This window comes from Stigmatopora argus, chromosome 6 (genome assembly GCF_051989625.1).
Source record: "Stigmatopora argus isolate UIUO_Sarg chromosome 6, RoL_Sarg_1.0, whole genome shotgun sequence".
Taxonomy (NCBI): domain Eukaryota; kingdom Metazoa; phylum Chordata; class Actinopteri; order Syngnathiformes; family Syngnathidae; genus Stigmatopora; species Stigmatopora argus.
Genome location: NC_135392.1, coordinates 18,796,412 through 18,816,851, shown reverse-complemented (window position 1 = coordinate 18,816,851; position 20,440 = coordinate 18,796,412). Strand labels below are relative to the sequence as shown.

Sequence of the window (20,440 nt, the reverse complement as noted above, 5' to 3'; positions counted from 1 at the left end):
ATTTATGATGAAAAAAAGAAAACTGTGCAATCGTTATTAGAAAGCTTCTTTCGGCCAGTTTCTAGTAAATGTCTTTCCATTTTATAAAAAAAAAAAATTCAGTACAAACCAATGCTGGTTATTTATACAAGCCTTAAACATACAAATGCACGTATATAAACCTTCAATATACTTATATAGGCCTTAAACATAAATTATAATACAAAATATAGCCCTGAATCAACTTACGAACAAATTCAACTTATGACCAATCGCTCGGAACGTAACTCGTTCGTAAGTAGGGGAGCGTCTGTACTGAAATTGGTTTGATGGTCTGAAACCTTTGTGTGTGATAAATATGCCAAAAAAGGTATCAGGGAGGGGGTAAATACTTTTTCACAGCACATAACTCATACTGCAGAAATATACTGTGCTCTGTTACCTCTTAAGGCAATTTCAAGGGTACGGCTTATACGCGGAGGCAACTAATATGCTAGAAAATACGGTACTTCAGTTGCAATCATAGCTAGTTGAGTTCATGACTCAATTAAAACGTGACCTCTCCTTCCGGTGGCCTTTTTTTCAGATCCATTCCATCCACCAACGAAGAAAAGTAATGGGCCGCAGTAAGAACTTTGACCAGTTGGTGGCCGAACTCAAGACTAAGGTTCGTGAGAAGGGTGCTCAATCACTAGAGGGATGTTCGTCTTCTGCACGTTCTCCCAGCCCAGAGGCACCCAGAGAACAAGAGGGGGTTCCGCATTGCCGGAGACCTTTAGCCAGTCTTCCTGCCTTCAGGTTAGCAACGAATGTGCTCTACTTGGGGCTGTAATGAAATTCCAAACTCATGATTCAATTTCTAGCATCATTTTTGTCCCACCGGTCAATATACAATCAGTATTACATTTGAAACATTTTCATTTACACTAAAATTTAACAGAACACTTTACAGGGTCCTCAGTTAACTCATTTGGCTGCAATTGACTGTCCTAATTGTATAGAGGCGGTCAATCGCTGCCAGCCCTCCCAGTCAGAATGTATTGGGCATCTAATGCTATCAATGCCGCAATAAAGCTAAACTGATTCATTGACAGTGCACCTTTATAGTGTGGAAGAACCTGACATATTTTCTAAAACAATAATAACTAATTAGATATACGTGTATGTATGTGTGTATATATGTGTATGTATGTGTATATGTGTATATGTGTATGTATATGTGTATATATATGTGTATGTATATGTGTATATATATGTATATGTATATATGTGTATATGTATATATATGTATATGTGTATATATGTGTATATGTGTATATATATGTATATGTGTATATATATGTATATGTATACATGTGTATATATGTATATGTATACATGTGTATATATGTATATGTATACATGTGTATATATATATATGTATATATGTGTATATATATGTATATGTATATATGTGTATATATATGTATATGTGTATATATATGTATATATGTGTGTATATATATGTATATGTATATATGTGTATATATATGTATATATATGTGTGTATATATATGTATATATGTGTATATATATGTATATGTATATATGTGTGTATATATATGTATATGTATATGTGTATATATATGTATATGTATATATGTGTGTGTGTATATATATGTATATATGTGTATATATATCTATATGTATATATGTGTATATATATCTATATGTATATATGTGTATATGTATATATGTGTATATATATCTATATGTATATATGTGTGTGTGTATATGTGTGTGTGTGTATATATATGTGTGTGTATATACAGTGGTACCAAGTCATACGACCGCTCGTCATACAAAATGCTCGTCTTACGGGGGAAATTTCGATTGAATAATTCGCCCGTGATGCGGTCAAAATTTCCTGATGCGACCAAGCCAGGTGGCCATGGCATATTTTTTTTTGCATATCTTTCGTGTATAACAACATTTACGAGCACCGGATGAGTTATTCAGACCAGGAAACGCACAACGCGCATGCGCGGGGAAAAGAGGGCTTTCTGGGTAATGAAGTATACTCGTGCACACAACGCCGACAGGCAATGGCACTCAGAATAAAACTTTACCCAAATTCAATACGTGGGTAAGCTCAGCTGCTGCATTTCCTGTTATTTTTATCTAATACGAGGAGTATTATATTACTTCTCGTTGGCTGGTCATAAGAACATCAGGGGCACTGGCTCGCAACAGCATCCCCGGTAGCAACTCTATCATAGGCGCCGTTCGAGGGGATGCGAACACAGATGCTACAAGCTAAAAGGAGCCGCTAGCCAGCGCCCCCGAAGCTCCCATGAGCAGCGGAGCGATCGCTGATAAAAGACTGCTGCTCGTTGGCTGCTCATAAGAACATCAGGGGCACTGGGTCGCAACTCCCCGCAATAGTAACCACGGTAGCAACTCTATCATAGGCGCCGTTCGAGGGGATGCGACAAGCTAAAAGGAGCCGCTAGCCAGCGCCCCCAAAGCTCCCATGAGCAGCGGAGCGATCGCTGATAAGACTGCTGCTTGTTGGCTGCTCATAAGAACATCAGGGGCACTGGCTCGCAACAGCATCCCCGGTAGCAACTCTATCATAGGTGCCGTTCGAGGGGATGCGAACACAGATGCTACAAGCTAAAAGGAGCCGCTAGCCAGCGCCCCCGAAGCTCCCATGGCAAGTGGTCGTGCGTTATCCGATTTTGAGGACATTTGTGTGCATCATTTTTGGAATATTTTGAAGGGAATAGTACGACAGCAAACAGCCCATCGATAGCGAACGTGAGGGTGGAGTGTTTGTAACGTTTACGAGTGCGTTGCGTGGAAAAAAAACGAAGCCCCCCGCCCCTTTTGTGCCCCTCTCCCCTCGGCGAAATCCGCCCAATTTTAGTTAGATTAAACACTTTATTTCTATTAATCCACTAGTTATGCGTTTGTTAATAGATGGGAACATTTTGTATATACTGTGGCTCTTTGCCTGGTTTCATGTTTCTCTTATTTTTATTCTCTCTTAAAACACTCATTCATCAGGGCCCATGAAAAACAAATAAATTGTAATTAAACAATAGATTGGCAGATTGGATTTTTTATGCGTCTTCTGACGTAAGGTGTGGCTCTTTGACTCTCACCATTTAAAATTTTGGCTCTTTATGTCTAACGTGTTCGCCAACCCTGCTATAGAGGGTTAAGACATAGGTACACAGCAATGCATAATAGACTCTCCATTCATCTGTTTATAATGTACTATAAATCAATACTCGAGTGAATGATGTGATCTTTAAATTATGTATGTATGTGTATGTTTATGTATATATATGTATGTGTATGTTTATGTATATATATGTATGTATATGTTTATGTATATATGTATGTATGTATATATATATATTTTTTTTTAAAGGCTAAAATCTAGCATTACGCTATACATTTAAGTTACTAGTTGCGTTTTCCTTTCCAGTTGCTCTACAGCTTTTTCAGAGAGCACCCCAGAGGATGACGGGCAGGTGCAGAATGAGGGATGCATCCGTGCCCCCTCCCCTCTCGTCCATGGAACAATTTCCAGTGACGAAAGTGAGGCAGAAGGAGTGGAAGATCCTGTTGAGTTCCCGTCTTCTGCGTCACACCCAAGACCACTTGCAGTGAGAACCTGTTTATTTCACTTCTTGAAATTGAAAAAGGAAACAAGGGACTACACTTGTTGTACAGGGGTACCTCTACTTGCAAAATTATTTGATTCCAGAACTTGTTTCGTAACTTGGATTCTTCATATTTAAAGCCGCATTTTACATGTAAATTCTATCATTTGTTTCATGTTCTTCCCAACAAAACTACCAACTACAGTAATACCTTGATATACGAGTGTCCCAACATACGAGGAATTTGAGATACGAGTAAAATTCCGAGCAAATATTTAGCTTGAGATACGAGACAAATTTGGATATACGGGCATAACATGGCCGACGCGCATCTCCCTTGTGCAAAAATCTCTGAGCCCTTGGCGGAGCTTTGCATTTTTACGCTTTTTTTTTTCATTAGTCAGTGTAGTATTTAGGGAAACACAATGGATCCAAAGCATGCCGGTGCAATGAAGGGTAGTACGAAGAAAATCCGTATGATGACAATCGATGTTAAGCACGAAATAATCGGGAAAAACATGAGTAGTGTATGCGTGAAATAGTTGGCTCGCTAATACATTTGGAAAAGCAGGAGGTTCGCAGAAAGCCGCGGTGGAATACATTAACCTCTTTGCCTTGGTTATTGCACAAGAAAGTTTAAATTTAGTGTAATGTAAGATTAAAACTTTTTAAATGTATGTATAGGAATCTAAGTTCATTGAAGTTAAATTTAAAGTTTATGTTACGTTACGAGCGCATCCGTCAAGTGACTCTCTCCCTCATCCACGAACTCCCCGTTGTATAAAATAATGCCTCATTTTATTAGTATTAAACATAACCAGTAGTTATTTGTTACTCTGTTAGTAGATGGTGAATTAAAACCCAATAAAAAAAAAATTCCATTGTAAGATCCTGTTTTTTGTGTTTATTTCAAAGCGTGGTAACGAATTAATTTGTATTTAGTTCATCTCTATGGGAAAGGTTGATTTGAGATACGAGTATCGACATACGAGCTCAGTCCTGGAACGCATTAAGCTCGTATCTCAAGGTACCACTGTAAATTTTTGCCCTGAGATGCGAGACAAATTTTACATATGAGCATACAATGCGGCCACTAGGTAGTCCTTATAAAGCTGCTCAATGATATTCATGATGAGAGGGAGGGTCTTCTTTTAATATGGATAAAGGAGAAACAGTTAGTGGAATCTGTGAGGACTTGAATGTAAAACAAACAGCTGAGAAAGGGGATACTTCGAGACCAGACGAAACCTTCAACGCGAGTCGTGGATGGTTCAATAACTTTAAAAAATGAACTGGAGATACACTTGTTTGTGAGGCATAGGGAAGCAGCTAGTTCTGACTCAAAGGCCGCGGCGGAATACATTAACACCTTTGCCTCGAAAGCCGTGGCGGAATACATTAACACCTTTTCCTCGGTTGTAGCACGAAAAAGTTAAATCCATTTTTAAGTGTTAGAAAGGGAAGTTCATTTAAGTTAAAGTTTGTTATGTTATGTAGTGGCACAAAAGTGTAGAGAACCGAAGTGTCAAGTCTCCGCCACTTTTAGCTGCTACATCTTTCTCAAAGGTAAGAACTCCGTACAATACTGTACAAAATAATGTCATATTTTATTGCAAATCATAACCACTAGATAGGTATTTCTTACTTTGTGAGCCTAGGTGGTGAATTAGAACAACTAAAAACATGTATTTACATTGTAATATCCTATTTTTAGGTTTTTTTTTTCAGAGGGTGGGAACGAATTAATTTGTATTTAGTTATTTTATATGGGGAAAATTGATTTGATATACTAGTAAATTGACATATGAGCGTCCCGGAACGCATTAAGCTCTTGTCTAAAAGAATTACTGTAAACCCTATAAAAATGTTCAAAATGCCCTAATTTTGTGTTAAAGATGTAAGAAACGCACAAAATGAGAGAATGATATGAAAATAATTTATTAATGTATTAAAATGAATAAGAAGCATGTAAAAACATCTATTTGTGCAGGTGCATAAGTGTCAGGAGGAATCTAACATTAGGCAACAGACAAAGCACACACACACATAACACCACATCTAAACAACTCCAAATTAGGATTTCAAAACAACTTATAATTTAATAGCTGCTTTTTTTTTTAAATAATCGACTCCGTCACTGTATGGCCCCCAATTTCTTCCCCTTCTATCCAAAGGAGTAACAGGCTCTCCATCTCTTTGTTCAGGGATGACCTCTTTTTTTTAAATTACAGAGATGCCATGTAAAGAAGTTGGCGCTTAATGGTTCCTTCTAAAGTTCCCTTGAACTTATGCACTGGTTTCACACTCAGCGCACAAGAAAACCTATCCAGCACAGTAAATGCACTGCAAATGAATTAGATGTAACTTTTTTCTGTGTCATTTTCCTCTGTAATTTAGTGAGTGACAGGTGTCCAACCAATCATAGGATACAATGCAATTACATTACGCAGCCAATCACGTCACTGATAGTAATTCTGCATGTACAATGATGCTAATGCTAAGTCTACTAAAGTGAATGTTTTTTGTGGACTCCCCAAACTAAAGTAAAAAAGAACTGTGGTTCTTATAATTTGGAATGGCGGTCAGAGTTTGTGCAAATAGAAGAACAAGTGAAACTGGAAGCTGGGTGATATCTTTTCTTTTGTGAGAAAGGTATGCTCTGCAAAACATTATGTGAAATTTATTATTAAAGCCTGGCTGTTAGATGAACTAAATTGCGATCACAATGCTGTCTAAAACTGTGCTACTTGTGTGTGCACGTGTCATTTACCTTCAAGCTGCACAAGGGACTAAAGCAGGAAATTAGCCCTTGGCTAGATGCAAAAATACAAATTCCGTGAATAACAGTCTTCTCTCACCAGGATGTCAATCGTAGATCGTGTTGCATTTTACCCGACATATTAAAGTGATAAAAGTGCTTTAAAGTGCAATGTTACTCATAGCCACCCCCCCCCCCCAAATATTCCACAAAGAAATGTTACATTTTTAGAAAATGATTTAATTTGATTAATCCAATTGTGATATTTTGCCCCTAAATGTGGACTACCACTGAATACCATTTATCTGTTTTCTCCTCCAGATGTGTTCATTTGGCGGAAGCATGTTGGGCCACGGCATCTACACATTTGACAGACGGCTTCACCACCTGAGGTCGGCTTTTAGCAGCATGCTCGAGCAGCACATCAGTGCCCACCTTTGGAGGTAAGGCCATTCTATACAAACCCTTCTCTTAAGGAAAGCTATTTCAATTTGTTATTTGATCTTTGGCTAAATGCTGGTCACCAGTCTAGTCCATAAAGCTCAACTGTCACTCCCAAGACAAACTAGCCTGAAAGAATATTTTCTTGAAAAGCAGCTCTGCAGAAATTTATTTTAATTTTAAAACGCTACAATTTTAAGTTTTCCCTCTGCTGTAAGTAATTTTCTTTCTAAATATCAGGCAATATTAATAGTTCCAGACCTGGGGCTGTCGAATTCCATCACTTAATTAACGACTGCAACCCAGAATTCAAACAAGTTTTGACACAAATTGGGGATGACCACGGAATGCAATAAATTGGGAGTTCTTTTGTTACAATGCTCACATTGTGAAAAACTCATGAGGTGAGGTGCTTGTATTATGAGGGTCCACTGTATATCTTACTACTATTCGGCAACTCTAAAATCTGCAAGTTTGCCCATTTAAAAAGATAAGAGATTTGCCATTTTAATCAGAGGTGCCCTTCAAGTGGGAGAGAGTGAATGTTAAAAGAAATCTAGGAAATCACATATGAATTTTAAACAATTAAAAAAAAAAAGAGTGGCCAATAAATTTTGGACTGACAGAAAAATTAATTCTTTGTAATGTTGCCTTGGTTGACAATAACAGAGGTTTCTGTAGTTCTTGACTAGTTCTACACGTAATATACCGTATTTTTTCCACATATAAGCCGTATTTGTAACAAAAAAAAATGATGACTGAATCAAGGGTACGGCTAATGTGCTAAAGACTTACAGCGTTGCTATACTTTTTCACCAGGAGATGTCGGCAAATTTACATTTACTATTTATTGGTTATTTTCTGTTTTGCAGTAAGAAAACAACCATTACTAGATGAATTACTAACTTCCTTATGATATTGACCCTAATAATGTGCTTTTGATTCATACTGTATCTCAGAAATACCACGGGCGATGATTTTTCCCTCAGATTTTCCTTTCAAAGTAACACATTTGTACTCCCTATTAAAATCATGAATATGGAGGTGACAACTGTGAATCGGGGCGGCTTATACGTGATAAATTGTAAATTCAACAATTTTAAGAGTGCGGTTAATAAGCGTGGTGGCTTATATGTGACAAAATGCGGTATTTGGTTATAGTTGGTATAGTTTTGGCTCACTCCTCTGCGAAGATTTGTGAGGTTTGAGGGGTGTCGCTTGGCGACAGGAAATTCCAACTCTCACCACACATTTCCAATTGGGTTGAGGTTGGATTTTGCATTGTATTTCATATCGGAAGCTGCTCTTTCAAGATGCTCACAGGAGTCTCAAAATGTGCCCATGGTAGACTAGAGCTATGTACTATTTACTGTTAATTTCAGAGGGCTGTGTATGCTCCAAATCCATAAGCCAAAATACAGCACTTTCAAATCATTACAAGGACACTTTAATTAACGTTTAATCGGAGCAGAATTTTTTTTGTGGCTTAATCAGATTACCTGATCTAATCGCTTACTTGTTGCACCTCTAATGATTTTCTCTCTGCCAAGAGTCCCAATTTATTTAAAGATACTACCGTATTTATTCAAGTATAACGCGCAAAATTTTGTACCAAAAAAGTGAAGCAAAGTTCGGGGTCGTGTTATACACTAATCCCGGTGAAACACTGCCCTCTGCCAGTGAAAAGGTCCCCTCCGCAGCCGTTATGTATAAACGGAGACCCTAAAACCTGTCTTTGTCCGCCAGATGGCGATACTCTACCTTCTTTTACAAAAGCCAGTCCTCTCCAAATATATTGCCTTTGCCAAGTTTATAGGATAATAGTTGTAGAAATAAAAAAAACACTTGCTCCAGGGAAACGAGTCCGCCCAGGGAGCGCTATCCTTGCTCAAGAAGAATGGAATCAATTGTTTGGTGAATCTGATGATGATGAATCAGACTTGGAAAATTTTAAATATTATGATGATGAATTAGACATTAAGGTTTTAAAATTGTAAATTCCATTTGAGCATTGTGTTCATATTGGTAGTAGTTTGTTTTACTAGGTTTCCGTACCATATGTTGTGAATAAATGTTTTGTAATGGTGACGTCTTCAGCATTTGCCAGTTACCAGTACCGGTGCAATCCTAGGTGTGAGCTGAAAAAAAACTGGAAAAAAAATTATACCAATTTTTAGTCACATTATGGGTGTGTTATACTCGAATAAATACGGTAATAGTCAAAATTACTTTTAGTAATTACTTTCTGTAGGAACACCCTGTCAAACAAAACACTAGTCTTAGTCTTGTGCACCGCTAATACTAAACTAAAATATGCTAGTTGTTGTGTTTGTGGTCTAGGGAAAAAAAAGAATTGAATTTGTAACATATTTCCCTGCATGTAAATGTATTTCACATTATATTCCAATTTACAACACCCACAAAAAACACAAACATCTCACAAATGATAGTTATATTTTTTATTTTAAATTATTTTTACAACATTGTTACATTTTGTATTCATTTGCAGAGCAGGAACACAAATAATGTAACTATAAAGTTAAAATACTGGAGGACAGATATTTTAGTTTCTAACCTTTAAAATATTCCCTATTGATTGATCTAACACTACTTGTCTATAATAACCCAGATATTTTTTTCCATTATTTTGTTGTAATAATAAGTAAAATCTGAGGAAAAATAGCAAACCTACATATTCAAACACAGGTCAGTTGAATCAGACTCGCAGCATAGATTTAAAGTTATATTTTTCGCCTTTTGATTCAGGAAAATACCTCAAGCGTCCAACCATCAGTGTACAATTTCCTCAGCCAAGATTCTGACCTCGTCGTCTCACATCTCCATAACGTCCTCGTTCAATTCTAAAGTCTGCTCAGCTGCTCACGTGAAGTCCTCCTTCAAAACCGCATTGTTGCCCTCGTCATCTTCTGGTTGCGTGACAGGAAGATGTTCCCCGGTCATGCCGTCGGAGAACGCCAGGAGCCGCGCCAGATGCGCCACGGGAGGTGCTCACGCGCCAACTCTGGGTATCCCTGTGGCCGCGCGTCACGCGGGTCTGAGACGACCCAAGAGCCTGGTCGGACGTCCCAGCAAGCAGATGATGAAGCTGCGTGAAGACGCGGCGGCGGCAGCAGCCGTCCGTAAGAGAAAAGCGCCGGCACAGGAAGGGGAGCATTCGGGCCCCAACAGGAACTGCGTTACTCTCCACGACCGGGGACGCCCGCCCTCCCTTGCGCCTTCCCCCTCCAAAGCCCCCCTTCTCTCCACCCTTCCTTACGGACAGACCAATGGTAGGCTTTCACCTGGGAGCAAAGCCTGCCCCCAGCCCCCAACCACAGAGTCCCACTCACCAATTGCTAAGACACCCTGGACCTACAGACGGACTCACCCTGCGTTGGCTCATTCGTCGCACCCAGAGCCTGCCTCCATGAACAATTCCCACTGTCGAAATAGAGTGGGGGACTCGGTACTGCACGGACAGGGTGGCGGGCGGTCTTTAGAGCACCTCAGTTTGATGAAAAAACGCAAGGGGGGTGGTCTTGAAGAGCACTCCCTCTCCACACACCGCCTGACCTCCTCATCCTCTCCATCCGCTCCTGCCTCCTCTTCTCGCATAAATTTCTACCCATGGAAAGACAGTAAGAGTGGAAGCCTAGCAGAGGGCATGGAGAAGAAGGTGGGCACACAGAAGGTAAGTACAGTCGTACCTCTAAAAAAACTGCAATTTGATGACGTCACGACAAAATGGCACCCATGCGTGTGCTGTGACGTCATGACACAACCGAATGCCGATATGGTCATTTATTTCAAAATAGAGAAAAGATAAACAAATAAAACGCTAAACAGAATTTATTTTGATGTCTATGAATGAAATTCATGAAAAAAACGTGTCTCGCATAAAACGCGTAACGTTCCCGTCACTGCTCGTTCGGGGCACGGACATCTTAGCGAGATCAAGGCACGGCCATCTTAGCGAGGTTAGGGCGCTGCTGTCTACATTTTTTTTCGCCAGATGCGAGCAGCCTTGATTTTGAAATAAAATAAAATTCCACCTTGATTTTTTTTCCTTTTATTTCTTGTTCGAAACTATTGGAGTAATATGAATCATCAAAAGAATTGAGATATTTTGACATTAGACGCAATATGGCTGCCACAACATCTTAAACTTATGGTAAGAAAATTGTAATATTTGTAATTAGAAAGCATCAGGTTCTCATCAAGATACTTTTTTCATTTTTCAAATTGAATAATTTGATATTTTGCTTTTACAAAGACAAGCATATTAATAAATAACATAAGATATTTACCCTAATGTGCTTTTGATTCATACAGTATTTCAGAAATACCACTTGTGCTGATTTTTAAGATTTTCCCTTCAAAGTAACACATTTGTACTCCCTATTAAATCCATGAATATGGCCGGCTTATACGTGAGAAATTGTAAAATTCAAAATTTTCAAGGCAGCTTTCAGGGTGCGGCTTATATGCGAGTAAATATGTTAAGTGATATAGTTGTCATAACTTTATACTGTTGGGCTATTATATTTTCCAAATACAGTTGTGGTCAAAAGTTTACATACACTTGTGAAGAACATAATGTCATGGCTCTCTTGAGTTTCCAGTTATTTCTACAACTCTGCTTTTTCTCTGATAGAGTGATTGGAACAGATACTTCTTTGTCACAAAAACATTCATGAAGTTTGGTTCTTTTATGACTTTATTATGGGTGAACAGAAAAATATACATACAGCAGCGCTAATATTTGGTAACATGTCCCTTTGCCATTTTCACTTCAATTAGGCACTTTTGGTAGCCATCCACAAGCTTCTGGTTGAATCTTTGACCACTCCTCTTTACAGAATTGGTGCAGTTCAGTTAAATTTGATGGCTTTCTGACATGGACTTGTTTCTTCAGCATTGTCCACAAGTTCTCAATGGGGTTTAAGTCAGGACTTTGGAAAGGCCATTCGATCAGCATTGTCCACAAGTTCTCAATGGGGTTTAAGTCAGGACTTTGGAAAGGCCATTCGAAAACCTTAATTCTAGCCTGATTTAGCCATTCCATTACCACTTTTGATGTGTGTTCGGGGTCATTTTCCTGTTGGAACACCCAACTGCGCCCAAGACCCAATCTTCGGCCTGATGACTTTAGGTTATCTTGAATAATTTAAAGGTAATCCTCCTTCTTCATTATCCCATTTACTCTCTGTAAAGCACCAGTTTCATTGGGAGCGAAACAGCCCCACAGCATAACACTACCACCACCGTGCTTGACGATAGGCATTGTGTACTTGGGGTTAAAGGCCTCACCTTTTCTCCTCCAAACATATTGCTGGTCATTGTGGCCAAACAGCTCGATTTCTGTTTCATCTGACCACAGAATTTTCGTCCAGAATGTCTTATCTTTGTCCATGTGATCAGCAGCAAACTTCAGTCGAGCCTTCAGGTGCCACTTTTGGAGCAAGGGCTTCGTTCTTGCACGGCAGCCTCTCAGTCCATGGAGATGTAAAACACGCTTGACTGTGGACACTGACCCCTGTATTCCAGCAGCTTCTAATTCTTGGCAGATCTGCTTTTTGGTTATTCTCGGTTGAATCTTCACCCTCCTGACCAATTTTCTCTCAGCAGCAGGTGATAGCTTGCGTTTTCTTTCTGATCGTGGCAGTGACAAAACAGTGCCATGCACTTTATACTTACAAACACTTGTTTGCACTGTTGCTCTTGGGACCTGCAGCTGTTTTGAAATGGCTCCAAGTGACTTTCCTGACTTGTTCAAGTAGAGGATTCACTTTTTCAGATCCATGCGGAGCTCCTTTGACTTTCCCATTGTAGCGTTTGTGGGCGTTTGCATCCAATGATCCCTATTTAAATGGCCTCAGAAGTCACCAGCTGGGTTCACTCATAATCACTCGCAAGAAGTTAAGAGGCCATGTTATGAAGCTCATTTCACTGACACAACTTTTTAAGTCACCAAAATTGCTAATTTTTGTTGCTGTATGTATATTTTTGACCCAACAGATTTGATCACATTTTCTGTTAACCCATAATAGTCATAAAAGAACCAAACTTGTTGAATGTTTTTTGTGACAAAGAAGTATCTGTTCCAATCACCCTATCAGAGAAAAATCAGAGTTGTAGAAATAACTGGAAACTCAAGAGAGCCATGACATGATGTTCTTCACAAGTGTATGTAAACTTTTGACCACAACTGTAAGTCACCAATACAAAATGTAGGCAGCAGTGGAGAATAAAATATTTCCCTCACCAGAATACAGTACATATTCCATCATGTTCATACTGTGGGGCAAACAAGTATTTGGTTGTCAACAGCGGGCAGGGGACACCCTGAATTGGTTGCCAGCCAATCTGGTCAATATAACAAGCCAAATTTTAGGATGTCACACATGTAACTCCTTCAGTAAGAAGCTCCCCTGCTCTCATTTCCAGTATTAATGACGCCCCTTTAATATTATCAGTATAAAAGTCATGTGTGCAGCGTTGCACTCTAAACTCCAACATGATCAAAACCAGAGAGCTATCAAAGAAAAGCACAATAGACCGACAACAAATTGGGAAAACAGAATCTGCAATAGTTAACAGCTAGGTATGGAAATCAAACTAAGAGCAATCATTAGTAAATGGAAGACCTAAAATACCACTGACAATTTCACTCGACCTTGGGCTCCATGCAGGATTTCACCCCGTGGGATCAAATGATCACAAGACCGGTGGTATTAGAATCACACTTAAATGACCTTCAGAGAGTTAACAAGTGCTACAATTACCATATTTCCCCCACTATAAGATGCAATTTCTCAAAAGGCGCCTTAACCTCTTGCGGCGTTCATGTGACGTGCACAGAGCATGCTCTGGCTCCGCCTCCAATTGCAATTACATTACAGCGCCTTCTCTTTTATCCAAATTATTTATTTTGTAACAAGTATTCCTTAGTTTAGTGTCCACACATCGTTTTGGTATACATTTTTATAAACATTTGTTTAAAAAAAAAAAGTCCGCGAGAGACTACACCGTTTTATTTTTTTACTTTTTTTTCAGCGAGAGAGAAGCCATTATCTTCACTTCACCTTCATCATACTTCACATGTCCCTGTGATCTTTTTTCGGATTAAAATCAAGTGGAGAAAAGCTATTGTCGCTGATTACAGTATTTACAAATGTATTATATGTAGATTATATTTAAATATTAATACATTACATATGTATGAAACTAAAGTTTAATATATACTTTTTGATATTGTACAGATGCGAAAACATGAGCATGGTAGAGATAATAGGGGCGATCCTGCTTCGCTTTTTTTTCGTGGTGATGTCTGGTCTAGAGCTGCGAAATTCGAGGAAAGACTGTAACTTCCCATCAGCAAGGGCAATGAAAATCAAACGTGGCTGGGTCTTTCAACATGACCAGTGATCCCAAACACACCAGGCGGGAAAGAGAAGTAGCTTTCAAAGAAGCATTGCAAGCTCTTTGAGTGGCCTAACCACTCTATAGATTTCAACCTCTTAGAAAATATTTGGAGGGAGTTGTAAGTCTGTGTCTCCCTAGTACCGCCCCAAAACATGACTGTTCTCGAAAACATCTGCATGGTGAAATAGCCCAAAATTCCATTAACCATGTGCGAAAACCTTAAGACTTTCAAAAAACTATTGAACTATCACTACCAACAAAGGGTAAAGAAAAAGGGGTGGGCAAACCGGTCCTCAAGGGCTGCTATGGGTGCAGGTTCTCATTCCAACCGATCCAGCATAGACAGTTGAACCAATGAGGTTTCTGAAGGAAACAAGAAGCACCTGACTGCAATCCACTGATTACACTTCTAGGATGCAAAATTGGTGGAAAGGTGTCCACTTGATGTCTTTGAGTGCACCACTTTGTAGAATACCGTATTTACCCGCATATAAGCCACACCCTTAAAATTGTTGAATTTACAATTTCTCACATAAGCCGGCCCCTGACTCGCAATTTTTTACCTCCATATTCATGGTTTTAATAGGGAGTACTAATGTGTTACTTTGAGGGTAAAATCTTGAGAAAAATCATCACACGTGGTATTTCTGAGATACTGTATGAATCAAAAGCACATTATTAGGGTCAATATCATAAGGAATTAATTCATCCAATAATGGTTTTCTTACTGCAAAACAGAAAATAATCAACAGATAGTAAATATTACTTTGCCGACATTTACTGGTGAAAGAGTATAGCAAGTCCTGTGCACATAAGCCGTACTCTTGATTCAATCATTTTTTTTGTTACTAATACGGCTTTTGTGCGAGAAAACACAGTAGTTTGCCCTTCCCTAATACCGAACAAAGTATTGAGATTGACCTTTGATATTGACCCAATACTTATTTTTCACCATCATTTGAAAGTACATACTTCAAAAATACTGTCTGATTTCCCCTCATCTTGTCTTTTATTGTTTAGGTACAATGATCCGAATTACGGGCCCTTCATCATTTTAAGTGGGAAAATTTGAACAATTGGGTGCTGACGAAATACTTAATTGTCACATTGCATATGTCTTATGTAATGCAACTTTCACTGTAATGGCCTTTTAAGAAACACTGGTGGGCATTTATTGTTTGACCTCAACATCCTCAAAAAAAGGAAATATAAACACTGGTAGGGCGGCCTGGTGATGCAAAGGGTTAGCGCGTCGGAGTTCTGTGTGGAGTTTGCATGTTCTCCCCGAGTCTGCGTGGGTTTCCTCCGGGTACTCCGGTTTCCTCCCACATTCCAAAAATGGGTATGGGTGTGAGTGTGCATGGTTGTCGGTCTCCTTGTGCCCTGCGATCGGCTGACCACCGATTCAGGGTGTCCCCCGCCTCTGCCCCGGAGACAGCTGGGATTGGCTCCAGCACCCCTCTGACCTTAATAAGGATAAAGTGGTTCAGAAAATGAGTTGAGATGAGATAAAAAAACACTGGTTTGGGTTCTAACTTTTTTACTTTTATATATTGTTGCCCACCATTATCAGTCCAGCAACTCCTTCATTCACGTTCAATTACTATTAATTTGAGTAAAAGTCCTATTCATTACACTGTAATGATTCAAATTGCGCAAGATGGGCCAGCATCGGAGGACATTTTGTTTTTAATCTTAAATTACGCACATTAAAAATCCTACGAAAACACACAATTTTGAATGAGTCCACTTCTCCCTCAAACATGTAAATTATTTAATCTAAACAAATCCCAGAGTTCTACTTCTTGCCAATACCCAGAAGTATAGGTGATGTAGATCCTGACAACTGTTGATTTTTAGTTTGTCACAGTCGTACCTCAATTTACGAAATTAAATGGTTACAGAACTTTTTCTTGTAACATGAATATTTTGTAATTAGACCAGCAGTCTATATATAAATTCTATAATTCGTTCCACGGCCCTCAAAAAAACTACCAACTAAACCCTTTAATAATGATCAGTGTCCTACTTTGAATGAAAGATGCGAAAAACAGACAAAAATGAAAGAAAATTATTTATTAATGTAATTTAATGAATAACAAGCATGCAAAAACTTGTTCTCTTCGTGCAGTAGCACAGTATAGTAAGGAAGAAGGTAACATTAGCACAAAATAACTTCACATTAAATACAACTCCAAAGGAGTAAGTCTCCATCTTGCTGTTGAATACAGAAAGGCAATGGCAAGGAGTCTTTACATTTAATGCTTTCCTTCTGCTTCAAGGGCGTAGCAATGCTCGTAGGTGGTTTACAGCATTGCCTTACAATATCCGTCAAACCCACGCCACTTCTTGTTTTTAGATGAATAACAGGGCCCGTATATTCAATTCATTCACACCAATAATTTTAAATAGAGTTTTGTGACGACAAATGGCTGTCAAGAGTTGTTGTTATGAGAAGATCCAACTGGAAGTAAACCAGGCTGCAATAATGTTACCGAGACAAGTTCAAAATAAAACAACAGATACAGGAAATGCATTTACACTTATGATCAGGGGTATTTCGTAACTTGGATCTTGTTTTCGTATGTTAGGGCAGTTGCAAGGCTTTCTTAACCTGAAAATGTCATAGTTAGAGGCATTCGGAAGTAGAGGTACACCTGTATTTCTTTTTTCATCATGTATAGACCCAAAGGTTAATTTAAGACTGCAGTAGATTAGAAACCAACTAGGATGAAATTAGTAAGGGTCTAAAAATGTCTTTCTTATAATACTTGTTTTTCCTCCCGCAGCCAAAACTGCACCATTAATTGTGCCTACCTTTTGAGCTACAAGGGGAGCCAACTTGACCCCAGCCAAGATGGAGATGACTATGTTGCACATGTGCCCTTGATTTTGATGGCAATTGGCTGTCATGAACGCGCGTCCAAGGGAGAAAGGGTCAAATATTTTCAATTGATGGATATTGACTTCAAATACCTCAAGATCATCCAGTTATGCTGCTAAATTAAATATGTTGGTTTATTAAAATAATCAAACATCTCCTTTCCACGCTTTTTGTGACTTGTGATTCTCTAACAGAAACTAGCTTCAAATTAAATAATTACCGTATTTTCACGACAATAAGGCGCACCCGCAATAAATGACAATTTTCCCCATATATAAGGCGCATCGCATTGTAAGGCGCACCGCGCCGCACTACACTTCTACCGCACTGCATTATACGGGTCTACGGTAGAGGCTGGGGTTACGTTATGCATTCACTAGATAGTGCTGTGGTAAAGGGAATGTCAACAAAACAGTCAGATAGGTCAGCCAAACGTTATTAATAGATTACAAATCAGCTTTCTGACAACTCCATTCACTCCCAACATGAATAAACAACAGTTTAACCCTAACCCATTTTCTCCGCGGTTTAAGTATTAGTATTTTCGTGACACAGCAATAGCATAATAACTCATGTTGAACAGGTAGGCGAATGTGGCATCCAACACGCACGTCTCCGTCTCACCAAAGTCGTCATTAATTAAGTCAGTAATTTCTTCCTTCTTGAAAGCTCAGACCACAGTTGAGACTTCCACTGGGAATGACGGCGAACATAGAATTAATGTGCTGGATCGAGCTCAACCGAAATGAAACGCTGTTTTATATATCTCAGCATTCACCGTGCACCGGAAATAGAGTCGGGGTCTGCTTGCCGTAGTTGCGAGAGCTGTTGCGGCTCAATATTGATCCATATATAATATATTTATATATATAGTTCGCAGTCTAGCTCTGAATCCTCTGTTGACGCCAACATCTAGCGGCAGGAGTTCTTTTGTAAATCCACCCTAGTAAATGACGGCTGCTGTCAATTGGTTGACAAAAGAATTATATATCCTAGCAGTCACTGCACACTACTTTTTCTACGGGGAAAATAGAGTCGGGGGCTGCTTGCCGTAGTTGCGAAAGCTGTTGCGGCTCAATATTGATCCATATATATATATATTATATGTGGATCAATATATATATAATATATGGATCAATATATATATATATATATATATAGTATGGATCAATATTGAGCCGCAACAGCTATATATATATATATATATATATATATATATATACATATATATATATGCATATATCAGTGGCGGGCGGTGCATTTTCTGGTAGCGCCTTCAACGTATCAATCCAACCCTCAAAAACTATTTTATGGCTATAAAACCTCTACTGCAGCTACAGCTGCGACACATAAAAAATAATCAATAAATTAATGCACAAAAATGGGGTAAAATCCACTTCCTAGCAGCATTTCATGATTAAATACAAATACTGGAGCTTTTCAGACATTAAAACCAGGCCAGGGGGTGATTTTCCCGGGAAAAGATAGCGATAAACGTCAATGGCGTACAGGCAAACATTGCCCGAAAAGGGGGTAAAATCCAGCCGAAAACAGCATTTATTAATTAAAGACAAATACTGCAGCTTTTTAGACATCAGAACCAGGCTCGGAGTATCATTTCCCCGGTAAAAAGACAGCGATGAACGTCGATACGTCCATACGTGAAATGACAAAAAATGCACTAAAATTAGGTACAATCCACTTCCTAGCATCATTTATTGATTGAATACAAATACTGGAGCTTTTGAGACATTACAACCAGGCCAGGGGGGTGATTTTTCCCGGGAAGAGACAGCGATGGACGTCAATGGTGAAACGCCAAAAATTAAACTGGGGTAAAATCCACTTCCTAGCAGCATTTTGTGATTAAATACAAACACTGGAGCTTTTCAGATATCAGAACTTGGCCCACAATTGAAATATTATTTAGGAATATAGCCATATTTTACTCCCCAAAAATCCTTTTTACACAATATCCATCCTCCTTTCTTTCTTCCTTCTTTCCTATCGCCATCGAAGCTGATGATGAAAGTCGAGCCTGTCCTGTCATATTTAAAATGGCGGCGCACACGGATGCAGCGGCTTTTTGCTCTCCTGTTTGGTGTTTTCATTTCTCAATCCTATCGTTATTTACCAACATCTGCGAGGCAAACTTTTCCTACAGTCGCCACGACTTAATTGCTATCGGAAGGAGATATATATCCGATGTCACAACGAACTACCAACGAACCTACGATATCCCCGAGGGCATCTCGAGACCTCCGGGATCTCCGTGGATAGTCAGCCCACTCAAAGCACGTCGAAGGAGGCGAAGGCGGCGGAGAGAAAGGAAGCAAAAGTGCGGTTGTCGCGCGGGCCTTGCTGCTAAGCTAAGTCAACAACCACACCGAGCACCGCTTCCGAGCATCTTTTTGACCAACGCCAGATCCATCACCCACAAAATGGATGAGTTGGAACTTTGAATTGCTACCAAAAGCTTTGTTAAGAACTGTAACATTATTCTCATCACGGAAACGTGGCTACACCCGCAAATCCCTGACGCTGCGGTATCGCTAGCTAGCCGAACGCTTTTTCGGAACGATCGTTCAAAGGAACTAACAGGCAAAAGCAGAGGAGGAGGACTTTGCTTGTTCATACATAATGAATGGTGTGACAGTAGGATCATTGACACTCGCTGTTCCCCGGACTTAGAGCTATTGGCAGTACGATGTAGGCCCTACTATCTACCGAGAGAGCTAACGGTCGTCATAGTAACGGCAATCTACATTCCTCCTGATGCTAACGTCAACACGGCATTAAACCTCCTGCTAATTGCTGTAAACAAACAACAGCTTGACCATCCCGATGGAGTCTGTATTGTTGCTGGTGACTTCAACAGAGCATGTTTAAAGACTGTTCTACCTAAGTTTATCCAATACGGAAAATGTCACACGAGGGGAGACAAAACTCTTGACCATGTTTATTCTAACATCAAACATGCTTACAAAGCCACTTCCCTCCCTCACCTAGCTGGATCAGATCACCTCTGTCTAGCCCTCACCCCAGCATACACTCCATTCCGGAGGCTAACAAGGCCACAAATAAAGACAATAAAAACTTGGCCCGAGGATGCCCTTTCTCAGCTGCAGGACTGTTTTTTTCCGCACCAACTGGGAACTCTTTGAACACAACAACCTCCAGGACTATACGGACGCTGTACTTTCCTATATCAAAAACTGTATGGACGACGTCACTAGAAATAAACAAATACGGGTTTTTCCTAACCAAAAACCCTGGATGACCAAGGAGACACAGGCACTC

At 39.4% G+C, this 20,440-nt stretch overlaps 1 protein-coding gene across 2 annotated transcripts in view; it reads left to right on the top strand.

Moving 5' to 3' along the window:
• Window positions 1–17,304, top strand: part of atxn7l2a (ataxin 7-like 2a) — a 46,515-nt gene extending 29,211 nt beyond the window's left edge. For both annotated transcript variants that reach the window (XM_077602967.1, XM_077602968.1), the window contains exons 6-10: window positions 566–777; window positions 3,455–3,635; window positions 6,712–6,833; window positions 9,598–10,522; window positions 17,046–17,304. In XM_077602967.1, the coding sequence (XP_077459093.1) occupies window positions 566–777; window positions 3,455–3,635; window positions 6,712–6,833; window positions 9,598–10,522; window positions 17,046–17,063 (1,458 nt within the window). In that variant the 3' untranslated portion in view covers window positions 17,064–17,304. The remainder of the gene's footprint in view (window positions 1–565; window positions 778–3,454; window positions 3,636–6,711; window positions 6,834–9,597; window positions 10,523–17,045) is intronic.
• Window positions 17,305–20,440: the final 3,136 nt, after the last annotated feature.